Source organism: Daldinia caldariorum (genome assembly GCF_022478825.1).
Source record: "Daldinia caldariorum strain CBS 122874 unplaced genomic scaffold F4812scaffold_1, whole genome shotgun sequence".
In the NCBI taxonomy this organism is placed as follows: Eukaryota; Fungi; Ascomycota; class Sordariomycetes; order Xylariales; family Hypoxylaceae; genus Daldinia; species Daldinia caldariorum.
The window spans coordinates 1,707,126-1,721,405 of record NW_025953037.1 but is presented as its reverse complement, the minus strand read 5'-3'; the positions used below and the strand labels follow the sequence as shown (position 1 = coordinate 1,721,405).

Below are 14,280 nucleotides of genomic sequence, written 5' to 3'. Positions count from 1 at the left end.
CTGACGTATGAACAAGCAGACGCAAAGATGAAGAACTAGGTATTTGCACCCTTGAAACAGCCCAGAAATGCAATGATAGCTACATGGCACTGGCGGTTTGCTTAATATGGCATCCAGTTGTGCTTAATGATGCGGAACTGGTTCGTCCCTCCCATGTGACATGTGTCTGTGTCCAAGGGAACATGTCCGACGATGCCCGTGTAATTCATGACGGCTTACATTGTGAGACGACTTTCCTATACTTATAACGTAGGTCCCAGTTTTACTTGTAAGTCTAGCAAGATTCTCATTTCTTCATAGTGATCACTTGAGCTGACAAGACTTCGAAAATGGATTTTTTATCGCTTTATGAGCTTAGGAGTCCGTACCTGTTTTCGTATCTTCTCCTTTTCTTAGCCGTTGCAATCATCGCCGTAGTTGTCTACCGACTTACCTTCCACCCGCTTGCTCGTTTCCCTGGGCCTGTCTTGGCTGCTTCTACAGGATTATACGAAGCGTATTATCAGTGTATCAAGGATGGCGGCGGGAGATACTGGGTTGAGATCGAGAAGATGCACCGGCGTTATGGTAATTACACCTTCGTACAACTATCCCGTATAATGAGTTGGCTTAAGTATCTGTGCTGAAACCCTGCTTCGCTGCGTAGGTCCCATCGTTCGCATAAACCCGCGGGAAGTACACATCGCGGACCCAAACTGGAACGCCGTATACAAATACTCGGCGAAGGCGTCGAAGCCGCGATGGTTCTACTTCCGCTTCTTCGGCAAGTTCCCGAGCACCAACGTCGCCGAATCGCATGCGCTGCACCAGCTTCGCCGGGGGCCGTTGCAGGTATATTTCGCCTCCACCAACATCCAGCAGTATATGCCCACGATCGTGGCCCAAGTCGATAAGCTCTGTGCCCGCCTCCGTGCCGCCGACGGCTGCGTCGTTAGCTTAAGCGATGCATTCCGGTGCCTCGCCACCGACGTAGCGACCGGGTTCGCATTCGGCGCCCCCTTTGGCCATCTCGACGAGCCGACGTTCGATCGAGAGTTCAACCTCGCGGTCAAGATGGTCGTGCGTACCAGCATGTGGAGTCGGCATACCTTCGGGCTGCTGTTGCCAATGCTACATGGTCTGCCAGAGAGTATCGCGAAGAAGATGAATCCGGCCTTCGGAAGGGTGAAGTGGATGAGAGATGTAAGTCAAGTTATCGCTATGGCCACGCCAAGTTTTCGTAATAGGTACCTACTGAGGCTGGCTACCCCTTGCATGCCGAGCTTCGCGTCGCTCACCTTCATGAACGTGCGTGCCACATAAAGCGCAGTGCGCCTTGCTAACTTCCGTTCTTTAAACCTACAGACTATGACCAATTGCGTCCGGCGCTCGATGAACAAGCCCGAGCCCGCGCCTGGCACGCCCCATGACATGATCCAGACGCTTATGTCGTCGAACCTGCCGCCGGAGGAAAAGACGTTCCAGCGCCTCTTCTCCGAGACCCGGTCCGTCATCATGGCTGGCACCGAGACGACCGCCACCACGCTCGTCTGCATCACGAGAAACCTGCTCAGCGACCCGGCGAAGCTCCAAAAGCTGCGGGCGGAGTTGGACGCCGCCGAGAAGACCAAGGGAGGCCCGCTCGAGTATCTGGACCTGCGCGAGCTCCCGTATATCACGGGCGTCGTCAACGAAGGCCTGCGCATGGCCAATCCGACGCCGAGCCGCCTGCCGAGGGTCTGCGAGGACCAGGACCTAAAGTACAAGCAATATGTTATTCCTAAAGCCGTAAGTTTGCCACATATATATATCAACTAACTAGTCCCTATTTGCCTCGATGTTTGCTTTTCATTCCTCCCCTTTTATATTTCGAGAGAAGTAGGTAGAAATAAAACGTAATGCGTGTACCACTAACGCGTATTAACCCAACAAGACAACCATATCGACCACGACCCAAGACACCCACAACGACGCCTCCGTATTTACGCGACCGTTCGAATTCATCCCCGAGCGCTGGGCGGACTCGGACGAGCGGCGACGACTGGGGCGGTACCTGCAGCCGTGGGGGCGCGGCACGAGGCTGTGTCTGGGCATGGAGCTCGCGATGACCGATCTGTACCTCGCCGTGTCGCGGCTCTTCGGGCCGCGCGCGGGCTTCGATATGCGGCTGTGGGACACCGTAGACGACGACTGGGTCGCGTACCACGAGTGGTTCGCCGCGTTTCCGAGGGGGCGCGGGCTTAGGGTTAAGGTCTGCAAGACGCGAGATGGGGAGGAGGAGAAAATAAGAAGGAATTTCGGGTTAAGAGGGGGAGGGGAGGAAGTTACTGACTGACAGCTTGAGTTCGAGTTTGGGCACGGGAAGACGGCTATGAAGGGTGGATGTACGAGCAAAATGGATATCAAGACTGGGAGATGGCGGTCAGAGCTTAAAGAAGCTCGCTGAGTTTGGAGTTATGCGTATCGTCCGTTCCATTGTTGAAGGAGCTTTAAGTACCTCCTATACAAAGTCGCCTACAAAATCACAATACAATTATGCGTACACTATAAACAGTTTAGGCTCCAGAAGAGGTATTTGGTTTATGAGCAATCAATGTTATCAATGTTATTATCGAAGACTTATATTCAAAGTTCCCGCGGAAGCTTAAAGATTACAGTGAGACTCAGTCTACTGGTAAATATACGGTCGGAATTTGAGAAATGCCTCGTCGCGAGTTACTACGTCGTCATGAAGCACAGCGATGTCGCGAATAGAAAAATCGCAATTACCTACTACTACTACCCTGAGCAAAGAGCAAATTAGAGCCACCCTCGAGGTTAGAATGATCGTACTCTCGCGTAACAAAAAGCTTTTTGCCTAGGTAGTCAGAGAAAATAGTGTTTAAGAGTACCTGGTTTCGATGAATCGTTGCTGTGAACGCTCAATCGGACTGTAAACAATCATGGTATGGTATGGTATGTTCGGGAAAAGGACCTTCAGAAGGGCAATTATAGGGGTCTGATATTTTACAACTCATGTAATCAATCTACCATTCGGACACTGCCCCTTGAGTGATTATATGTTGAACCAATCGTGCCTCTACAATTTATCTGCTCCAGTGTTATACGCCAGCAGATCTATTTCATCTCCTCAGAGCCATTACCCAAACACTACAGACTTATTCCACCGATACAGGAACTAGCGAGACTACCCGGGGATAAGTATTCGCAGTGACTTGTAACTTGGACATACTCTTTGACTAAAGTACCTCATCATCCTATGGTTCCACGACTACCTACCTCTACCACTCGCCGCTCTATACGAAAGCAAAAGCCGCAATCCGCAGTCTGCAACAGAAAGCTCCTCGTTACATCGTCCCTCCTCGTTACGGGGTTTTTTCTTCGCCCCAATTCACGCGGCCCAATCCGGCCGCTTCCCTCTCCCCCCCGGCGAGGCTGTCATATATTAATCCACGAAGCCCAACGAAGAGGGGGAAACGTATTAGAAAATCGAAAAAAAAAAGAAGGACGAAAGAGCTGACAACAGCAACTACCTGAGTCTCCGAGCGGTCTCCGCCCTGGAACCTCGTTAGTTGCTAAGAAGGTAAACATGCGTGTTCGGTGCCTTATACATATGTCTTATGCAGGTAAGCCCAACGGTTCAGGTTGACAACTTTTTTTTTTCCGAGGCTTGATAGAATAACCCCCCCTTCTACCCCGTCGTGGTGAACAAGCAGCTACAATTCCCCTTTCCCCACCGTTAGGATGTAGTTTCGAGTGTTTGTTTGCTTCTCGAGATGCTGGCGGAAAGACGAGGCATTGGCATTTTAAGTGGGCTCGGCGAAGAATGAGCGGCCCGTCGTGGGGCGATTAGTTTCTTTTCTTCTTCCAATGGGATATCTTGCCGCGTTAATTCAAATCTACCTAGGTCCTAGGTAGCAGGTAAGTAATATTTTCCTATGCGTATGAATAACAGTCACATGATATAAAGGCGAGGTAGGTAGAATGGCGTGTGAAGAGAAGGCTGGAATGAGGTTTGAGGTTTCCGGATCTGATACATGATACCCTAGTCCAAGCAAATACGTTGAAAGAATCTCCGGTTGTATGTAATTAAGTTATTGTTAAATAAAAATCTGATCTCTTAGATATAAGGAAAATTTCACCTTCCAATCCCAGGTAACATTCTAAGTAACTGCGGAGGGAATTCTCTAGAATAAGTATTCGACACAGGCGACGATATAAGGATCGCTATATGCGCCATTCAAACAGGTAGTTGGCAGACTCTCTAGGGTCGTGTCGAATTGCGAAACTCGGGATTTTTCTGGCCCTTATTCGACCGACTTCATAGGATGCTATCCCGACTTAGTCGTCTTGTTTCCGGCGCGTCCTACGAGTTCCAAAGCCTTCACTAGCACGTCGCGATCTTTTTGAAACGTCAAGACCTCAACAGCTTCGTCGCTCCGAAAGAATTTGGGTTCGAATTGTGCCTCTCCTCCTCCCACGATGCTGTCCAGTTCCGCAATAAACCACCAGACTAACTTGACGCCGTTACCTTTTCCCAGATCGCGGACATCTAACATAAAAGCTTCGGTGAGGCTGTCGTAGGTGCGCGGGATATCCTTAGCGTCAGCCGCTTCAAAGTCGGAGGGAGCTCGGGTTTCCATCGTTACAGGGCGTAGCCGAATCGCACAGCCTGATTCTTCAAGAACCTCTCGTATTACTGCGTCTTTCCGAGATTCGTTGCAGTTGCGCCTCCCCTTTGGTAGCAGCCATTCGTCCAAGGCGGAATAGTATAGTAAAAGGACTTGTTCCGGCTCGGTTGTGTTAAACACAACGGCCCCGCAAGCCTCGACGAATTTCTCTGAAGGATATAGCGTGCTTTTCCAACGAGTTGCTGCCATTGTACCGCCTAATAGCGAAAGATCGAACCTACAGGAGTCAGGTACGGAAACCGGCTAATATCTTCGCAACGCAGAATAATATGGAAATCGTTGGTCACGTAAAACGTGTTAACTTGCAGGCCATATATCTGCAAGCTAACTTACAGCTGATGCTGCCAATACTAATCGGAAGTGAGAGAATCCGACAATAGTTCGAATTAGCGGGTTTACAATTTTTTTTTTTTTTTCACTATACAAACCAGAGGCGGAAAAGCAACTACGTTGTGGCACAGGAGGGCGACAGACTTAGACCAAGGCGGGACGACACCTATACATACGCAATATCTCAGATACAAGTGTCTCAGTAAGCCAAGGGATAGCCTCGTACCAAGATTGCGGTGCGAGATAAGGTCGTCTGATCCGAGGAAGCACCTTGCGAACTGCGAGCTGCGACCTTACCTTGTAAAAGGCTCCTACGCTGCGCTGCCATGATGTTCCCTAGTAAGTAATAAGGCGCGGGCCGAGGTGACATATCTTGCCAATTTTATGCGAAATGTTGACAAAGATTGAAGTTAGCATCGATGAATTTACAAGCACTTTGATCGTCCCCTTGGGGAGGTGTACCAAAAGAGGACTTGGTGACTTGCCGCCCATGCATGTCGGCGGCACGTAAGGCACGGCACATAAGGACTTTTCCATGCTTTGGCGACACCTGCAACAGGCGAACGTGGCGCTAAGGGCGCACAGAGCTGTCCCGAGTGAATGGTCTGCTATTACGGCCCGGTGTGGGGGATTACGTGAGCGTAAGATATGAAGGGATTTTGAGATGCAGCATACTGTTATTAATTGAGTGAGCTGATAGCGATTTATTTTGGACGAAATAATTCCAAGAATGGCGGAATGTTCGTAATCAATTCCTTTCCATTATGGCATCCCGTACACTATGTTCGATATGCTCGGGGGGAGATTTACCTGCAAATATGTAAATACCCTCCCTACATGGGTGCCTCATCTTTCTACTATGTAGGTGCCCATCACCCAAACCCGAAGCAACCTGGTCTATGTACAATACAATACCTATACCCAAGGTAGTTATCGATAATGCGCAATTACATGCCTAGGTAGGTACCTTTTATCGTACACCCAGGCGGGGTATCGTAAGAATTGCAATGAAACGTTGGGAATGGCGGGGTCTTAATTTCTATATCCCCCCCCCTAGTAGGAAGTAGACGTACGGATTGGACATGTGAAAGTGGGTTTTTATTACACCATCTAGAAAGGGAATAGTGCTGGCGCCTGACTTGTTGTAGATATCCATCGCCATGTCTCGGGTGATTGAGGGCGCTGTAGGAGAAAAGGTCAAGTGATGAGGTCCAAGGTGAGTAGGGTGAAGTAGGGTGAGAGGTTTGGGGGAAGATTTGGGAAGATTTGGGAAGCGTGATCACCAACTTGGTGGTGGGGTGTCTTGGATAGAAACAAGATAACGATAAGACGGATGACCATACCTAAAACTTGCCATAAATAGTAAAAAGGCGTAAAAACTACGCTACTATGGTCTTCCCGTACCTAACGGATCTAAAAGCATGTATGTCTCAAATGTACTATGTACCTGGTACCTACCTCCGTAAACTCTTCGTAAAAGGCATTAGAAAAGGAGGCATTGTGCGACATACACGCGCGAGAAACGGCTAAGGCGGATCTAGGCGAACTTGGTCCCCGTCTAAGGTTCGCGCCGTCTCTTTTCACGGGCGGTATGTTATAGTGCGGCACCCTATGTGCAGCATTTACCTGACACGATACATGACTTGCGCATTATATCAAATGCGATTTGATTGAACGAAGAGGCCGTCAGGCAATTGCTTTTAGGCACCTGCCTTTCGCAACTCGGCTGGACTTGACACATTTTATCGTCTTCGGTAGTGGAGAAGATCAACTGCTTGCTGCATCTTATAAGTGAGGCGGTAACTATATGACCCTATACATACGGCCTCGGCTTGTGTATCGCTAATTGCTAGGCTACCTACCACGCCGGCAATTGGGTTTCAATTGAGAAACAGCTAACTTCCAGTCCTAGCCAATTGAATTGAGAAATACACTTGCTCTTGTAACTGTCCAGGGTAGTACTGATTGGCATCGGTTGGAAATGTTAATAGGGCTGCTATGTATTGTAAAGTTGAATTGGCATATTATTAACTTTACCAGAAGCTTACCTGTTACTTGGTTTCTCATAAGTTTTGACTGTCAAATAGACATATAGAGAGGAGGCTATGGTCAGTTGAAGTGGAATTAATAGTGTAAGCCTACTTAGCCGTATGGTAAATCTTATTCCATGACAGATTGTAGGACTTGTAGGCTGTAAGTTTCGAGAACGTCTTATCACCTACATATTAACCTCTCCCAGCTCGGGCGCTTTCGGATCTGCATCGAATGTCTTCCCGCTTTAAAATCTGTCATATGTTAACGATAAGAATGAGGCGGAGCTGGGGCAAGCATAACGTAATAAAATGAAGAACAGGCAGTCGACAATCAGTCGAGACACGTTTTCTAGGTGGATTGTCAAGGATGCCCCATCAATTATTAACCAGCTTAAAGTGACGTTGTCCCGGATCCGTCGGGGGAGTTATCGAACAGCTTGAATATGTAACTCATTGATGGTGTTATAAGTACGAAGCTTGTCGTAGATAATAAGTCCGTCAAAGTCCGAGCAAGGCTGTGACAAATTGCAACGGATCAGATGGAAGTAGATGGGAGCTAGTCAGCCTAAAAGTTAGATCATCGGTATTAGTGTCGTTATTACCACAAGGGCAATGATTCCGTACTCCACGAATTGAAAAGGCTAGGCAACAGAGCGCATCGTCATCAGCTCTGTGGTTGTACTACATTACTCCCCGCTGATAAGCCATGGTCTAGACGCTACCTAACCTATGCCTTGGAGGAAAACAGGTACTTAGGTAGTGAAATGTCTAGGCAGCACGTTAATGGTCAATGTTGTAGATTGTGGGTTGTAGGTTGTAGGTAGTACCTGGTAGGCAAAGGTACCTGGCTACTACACAATCGACGCATAAGAGATCTGGGGACGCCATCAGGTTGGGATTCAGGTGTAAAACAGATCTGTAAGTGTCTGCCCCACGAGGACGCACCCCGTTAATGAGATACATCCATGTATATATGTGTGCGTGCGCTAGGTACTTGGGTACAAATGTATAGTGGGAAGTTGGCTTGTGACTTTACCGGATGACATGAGTTTTAGGTGGTTAATGTGACATGTACTGACAAGAGTGGGGAATGGTAGCGGTACGTAGAACTAAAAGAAGTGTACATCCTACGGCCGGATGCTTAAATGTGGAAAGCTTGGCCACTGGAACTGCTTGGATTTGGAATACCTATTCCAAGTGGAATAATGTATTGTGTTACCTGACATAACACATAACATACCGAGCAGCATGGGGGTGACAATCTGCAACTTAATGCTATACTTTAAAGAGAGGTAGTATAGTTTCACCTGAAGTCTATGTTGCCCAATTAAAAGTTGAATGAGTTGAACAGAAAGTGCAATAGGAAAGACGATTGGTTATTAATGGACAATTAAACAAGTAGGTACCTCTTAATAAATCATTTTCTTCTTTCTTCTTTCTTTCTTTCTTTTTCTTTTTCCTTTTTTTTTTTTTTTTTTTTTTCCAATTCTACGCATTAAAAAAAAGCCTGCATAATTCCCCCCCAATTGGAATTTACTAATGCTATTGTTTTACTTACGCCCCCCTTTTTTGCCTTTTTCTGGATTCTTTTCGCTTCTTCGCCTCACAGTCCTCGAACGATGACTCACAGACAGGAAGACTCTCAACATCTTCAGCTCAATGGAATCCACCCAATTATAGGACACTCTTATGCTGAATTGATCTTTTGATTGGCCAATTCATATTGTCGATTTTCCCCTCATCCACCTGGGTCTACATAGTGCTGCTGAGGTGGCTTTTTTTTCCATCTCTGTTTTTGCTGCTGGTCAATTGCACTGCTCAATCGCGTCTACTTCCGGAGATGGGAGACGGGAAGCGGGAGGCAAGCTGTCCGTCTCAGGTACTCCTACTTTACAGCAGAAGTCCTGGATAACCTCTGTCAATGCAAAGCAACAAAGTGATGGCATCCCACTTAGTGGTTCTTTATGCTGCACCGCACTCCGGATGACGACTGTGTGCCTGCGCCATCAAACCCGGTCGGGTCAGCTCTAGTACCTACCCACCTTGGCAATAAATCTAGGATCCTTCCACGATCTCAGGGCGGCTCGGGGAATATGAAAGCCGGCAGTTGCTCAAACAGAGTCAAGTACGGGATTAAATGATTAAGTATCTCCTGTCATGAAGTTTCTTAACATTTCGTATTAAAACCTTTACTTGTACAATTATCCTAGACGAAGAAGAAGAAAAAACGCGCATGTCATTGTTATGATGTACCACCTGCAGTCTATCGTAGCTCCAGCCATGGGACTCTAATATAAATGTATCTTTATCTACCTCCATATACATCTGGCTTGGCAGCGTTGCTGGCTAACGGGACGATGACATGTCAGATATAGGTTAGATAGGAAGCTTACAAAACCTCATATTCACCAATGTGCTATGGCCTTGGTTGGTAGTTGGCATCGCCCACCTCATACGCCTAGCAATTGGCCAACCGTTTCTTAACACCTGGTTTACGAATCTCATACAGTGCCCATGGAGAAACCAGAGCCAGACGCTGCGTGACACGACGCAAATTCGCCATGTTGAATCGAACTTCTGGTCCACTTAAGAGGTAGTAAAGTTTGGGCATCAGGATCTCCCCCAGGAAAACAAAGAGGTCAATTTGCTGGAAAGGGTTTGTTGTAAACGGGGAAAAGGCGCATTCGTCAACTTAAGTTAGTTACGGTGCCTAATCTCACGAAATCTTGTGTGCCCAGGATTTAATTCCCTTCAACGTCAACTCTCCATATGTGCCAGCGTTACAGCTTTAATCCGTCCGTCGAGTTTTCCTCCTGCGAACGGGGAGACCTGCGCCACTCCAATTCGTTGGTGTTATTGGACCCCGCGTTGTAAAGCGTTGCGAAAGTCTGTTGGCGTTGGCATTGGCGTGACAAATTGCTGTGTCCAAAGTTGGGCTTCAATCTAAACGAGAGGGGAAGCACCCTTCGTGCAAATTAGAATAAAACCTGGCATTACCTTAGTAGAGCTAGTTCAGTCCACCAAGTGGAAGATTGGAGAGGGGGTACGGTATGTACCTATTCGTTCTGTATATTTTGGAAGGCAGTAAGGTCGTGTGGGAGTGTGTAGGTACTATGTATTGTATGTGTGGTACCTACCTCACACCCAGACACCGAACGCACACCCACCCCTCAATGTGGTGGTCCGTGTGTCGTTCCCCACCACCCGCACTAAACGGCGCTTCTTTTTTTTTTTTTTCTGTCCGTTTTTTTTTTCCTTTGGTACAACTACGTTCGCAACCTTTCTCCATTAACGCCTGATCACGTTGCAAAAGCCGTCAAATTTTTGTCCTTCCAATTGCGTCGCTTATCAAACGCAATTGAGTCGGAAAACTTATCAATTATGTGACGAGTATTATTTTATTGGCAGCTATACTGTCGTTCTCGTTACAATTCACAGAGACTAAAATCATGTCGTTCAACACGTTCAACCTATACATACCCAAAACTGATGCCCCATACCCCTTAACAACACATGGGATGGGGCATAATTCGGCAAGAACCAAAAGGGTACGCCGTACCAAATTATCAAGGTGAGTAAGGGTCTTTCTTCAACTTAAAACTATAAAACTATTACACTAGATTATCCCGTGGGTGGCCGACGAAAGCCAAGGTGGGAGTGGAGGGGATCTCAGTGGAGGGGAGTGGAGTTAACTCCTCCAAGGCATCAAAGTACCGATTCAGCTGAGGTACTTAGACGGTACTTGGTCGGGGAACATGGGAACAAGGCCTCCTCACGCATCGACAGGCAGGACAGATCCCAAAAATAAAGCCAACGCCAAATGTTGCACACCCCTGCGCCCGCCACGCCGCGTCTGCCCTGTCTGGCCCTGCCCTATGACTGTCATTGATGACTATTGGAGCAATGGGGGGTGTGACTCTTTGACGACACCACCACCAAAACGCATCCACGTCTATATCCGACGAGGTACGGACCCCAAACACAGAGCAAAGATGCTCTCTGAAAGTCACCAGCCTAACGAGAGGCTGTTTCGACCATCTCCCACTCCCGGTCTCCTACTTAGATACTTCATCTATCCGCCGGGACCAACCTGCTTAGCTTTACACTTCTTCCTCTTTTATTTCTCACTCTCGTCCTTGATCTTCTTGTTTCGTCTCCCAATTCTAACTCATGCCAGGCTTATAAAATACAGCACTGAACAGAGCACTGAACAGAGCACTGATAATTGTTTGCCACCCGCCGTTATAAATCACCAAATTCAATTCGTTTTATATCAACGGGCAAACTTTGGCCTCGGCGTTTAGAAGCTTATCGACCCTTTATAAACGCTACCCCTGACTACATTGTCCCCGCAAATGGTGGCTCTCTATTTGGTAGCAGATCCAAGCGTATTCAACTCTATTACCGTCGCCACGAGGAAAACAACATAAATACAGCCCAACGACCCCATTGTTTGACATTCCAAAGCGTTCAATTGACTTTCCAACTCTTCGGGACAATACCACACTAGTAACAATAAGAATATTCTAATTCCACACGCCACCTTATCTCCGAAACTACAACTCTTCTTCCTTCTGCAAGCTTCCAACAGCAACAATCAGAAGATACATAGCTACCTACCTCTGGTGCAATACATTACCTCCTACCTTAAACCTTAGGTACCGTAACTACCTTACTTATATCCACAACCCATCAACAGAACACTCCCAACTCAATTACCTTTTTTCCACGTTACTCCCAAAACAATATTAATCTACTGCGATCGCAGCCACGGTTACGATTGCATTCTCAACATTTTATTCCTGAATCCCGCTGGAATCAATCAATTGTTACGCAATTCAGTTTCTGCCTGGTTTGCCACTTCGTACTCCCGTCGACCCACACAGCCTGGCTTCATCATAATTGTTGCCCATGGCTGACAAACCAATATCGACAGCCGACATTAAATTTTCTTCTACATTTGGCACAAAGCTTCCAACTCATCTACTTTCTACATCAAATATTTCGCGTGACATGGAAAAGATTACGATGTCGTCAACCGCCGCTTCGACGGAGTCGGGATTTAAGAAGCCCCTTGACATTAGCAGCCTGATGTCGCCTCCTGAACCTCCCCGCCTAGAATCGTTTTCGCAGAGACGCGAGTCGAACCCCACGGGACCAACGGTTTCCGATGTTCGACGACTGCAACCCATTTCGCCTATAACACCACCTATCTCACCGACTACGAATGTCGATGATCATTCTGTCAATCCTGCCTCATCTGCAAACACTGCTGTGCAGGATCCTATTCTTTACCCTTCGCAGGACGTTACTCGTTCGCCACAGCAGCAACCGTTGTTTGCACAGGACGACTCCATCGATGTTCGCAGAATTGTAGACGAGCATGTGAATATCCGACCGGCGGGTATGTTTGGAGATGCAAGCCCGCCCAAGCTCGAAGACTACGAATTAGTTATCTTCTTCAGCTCCCAAGTAATGAAGAAGTACCAAGAGAATCCCAAGTTATGGCTCAAGCGTGAACGGGATCAACTGCTGGCGGACCGACGAGCTGGAGCGCGCTATAACAAGTTTAAGCCCCAGCCGAAGCCAATCCTTCCGGCAAAGGTTCCCCAGGTTCGAAAGGAGACACAGCGCACAAAGACTGTGAAACCAGCGAAGGTGGTGAAAGCGACACAACCTAGCGCCGCAGCTCCGCGCCCAATTCGATCGTACCCGACGACTAACCCGGGCCAATCTTCTAATCGTCTACCCAGCGCGACGCCTGATCCTTCGCCACGTCGTGCAGTCGCTCCGAACAGGGAGGACAAAGATTTTGACTCACTTCCCAATCTTTGCCCGCCTTTGGATACACTTCCGCCACGATCTAACAGCCTCAAAGTCGATTGGAAGGGAACCCCAATCGACTTGAGCAACGACCCATATCGTCATCTTCTACATCCTGACGAGGTTACGCTTGCTGCCAATCTTCGACTTGATTGTGCCACCTATCTAACAAGCAAGCGACGAATGTTTATTCGTCGCCGAGAGTGTCTACAGATGGGAAAGGAGTTTCGCAAGACCGACGCACAGCAGGCATGCAAAATCGATGTCAACAAGGCCTCGAAACTGTGGACAGCCTTTGAAAAGGTCGGCTGGCTTGGGAAAAACTACATGGACAAGTATGTGTAAACGGTCAGCAAATTTTTGACCTGAACCATGGTCCATAAGGTATGGATTCAAGAGTCTCTCTCAGGGGTGTCAACACAAATTTCCTTAGGATTAGGATGCTTAATGATTTCTGCATATTGTTTTCGGTTCGGTTCGGTTCGGGTTGCCTGGTTATCGGCGGTTGCATCACGACCATCCTATTGGTCTCAGAGACGAATATTTTTCTTTTGTTTACCCAGTTTCATTTGTTTCGCAGACATGGACTCATCAACGGTATCACATCGCAGAAGGGAGACTCGGTTTTCATCGATACACAGCATAACGGGATTGCAATGATACCCGGAGTGAGAGCAGGTTCATACCCTTATGATTACCCCCACTCCACACATGTTTCTTTTTCGGTTTACGCGAGGTCGGTCGGTCGGTTAGTCGGTTTATTGGTTGGGGCATCGGTCAGATTGGGCATTCTCCCCTTGAGGATACCTTTGCATTACGTGTGGCGTTATGTTGGCCTAGCAGAGTGAAATGGTTTATGGTCAGAATGATATATCTGGCAGAGACTCGGTAGGGGAGTGCGGCAATGTATGTCAGAAGGTGCCTCTACGAGTATCCTATCTGTTAGGCTGGCGTTGATTTTGATAGTCAGCTCCCAACCGCGAATATACTTTCTTACACTACATACTGGCTCGCTGTAAACGAACGAACATACTCAAATGCCAACGTGATTTAAGATCAACTTGGAAACTCAACGCTACTAATCTCTACAGGACATGGAACTTGCCGGATGGTACGGATGCGCGTTAAAGTTAGGCGACGATGTCAAATCTACGTTATCATGGTCCCAGCCCTACGGTATTCGGTACGAAGTTGGGATCCCTGCCCTCGTCGGCTTGTTTTGAAGCTAGCGCGTCGTTGGCTTACCTCCTTGCCGCTTCCCGGATCAGCACCGACGATTAATGTAACATTATTCTCGCCGTTACTTGGTAGCGCATCCCCAGGTTTTAACATATACCTATAGCCAAGTGTCCAAAGGAAAATAGCCGCACAGGTCAAATCTCGGTTCGCTATCGTATCGTATCGTATCGTATCGTATCGCATCG

At 47.7% G+C, this 14,280-nt stretch overlaps 3 protein-coding genes across 3 annotated transcripts; 2 read left to right on the top strand and 1 right to left on the bottom strand.

The window, feature by feature from the left end:
* Window positions 1-329: 329 nt before the first annotated feature.
* Window positions 330-2,425, top strand: F4812DRAFT_454410 (cytochrome P450; the record flags this gene model as incomplete). Its single annotated transcript, XM_047936640.1, has 5 exons — window positions 330-567; window positions 647-1,182; window positions 1,345-1,767; window positions 1,913-2,230; window positions 2,318-2,425. The coding sequence occupies 5 exons, from the start codon at window positions 330-332 to the stop codon at window positions 2,423-2,425; spliced, it is 1,623 nt and encodes a 540-aa protein (XP_047794910.1).
* A 1,390-nt stretch (window positions 2,426-3,815) lies between these two features.
* Window positions 3,816-5,006, bottom strand: F4812DRAFT_18605 (uncharacterized protein). The gene is made up of 2 exons (XM_047930072.1): window positions 4,122-5,006; window positions 3,816-3,889 (listed from the first exon to the last, which is right to left on the bottom strand). Exon 1 carries the CDS (start codon window positions 4,857-4,859, stop codon window positions 4,311-4,313), a length of 549 nt encoding a protein of 182 aa, XP_047794909.1. The 5' UTR covers window positions 4,860-5,006; the 3' UTR covers window positions 3,816-3,889; window positions 4,122-4,310.
* Window positions 5,007-11,586: 6,580 nt separating this feature from the next.
* On the top strand, window positions 11,587-13,869 carry F4812DRAFT_18556 (uncharacterized protein). Its single transcript, XM_047930070.1, has 2 exons — window positions 11,587-11,691; window positions 11,802-13,869. The coding sequence occupies exon 2, from the start codon at window positions 11,945-11,947 to the stop codon at window positions 13,199-13,201; it is 1,257 nt and encodes a 418-aa protein (XP_047794908.1). The 5' UTR covers window positions 11,587-11,691; window positions 11,802-11,944; the 3' UTR covers window positions 13,202-13,869.
* Window positions 13,870-14,280: the final 411 nt, after the last annotated feature.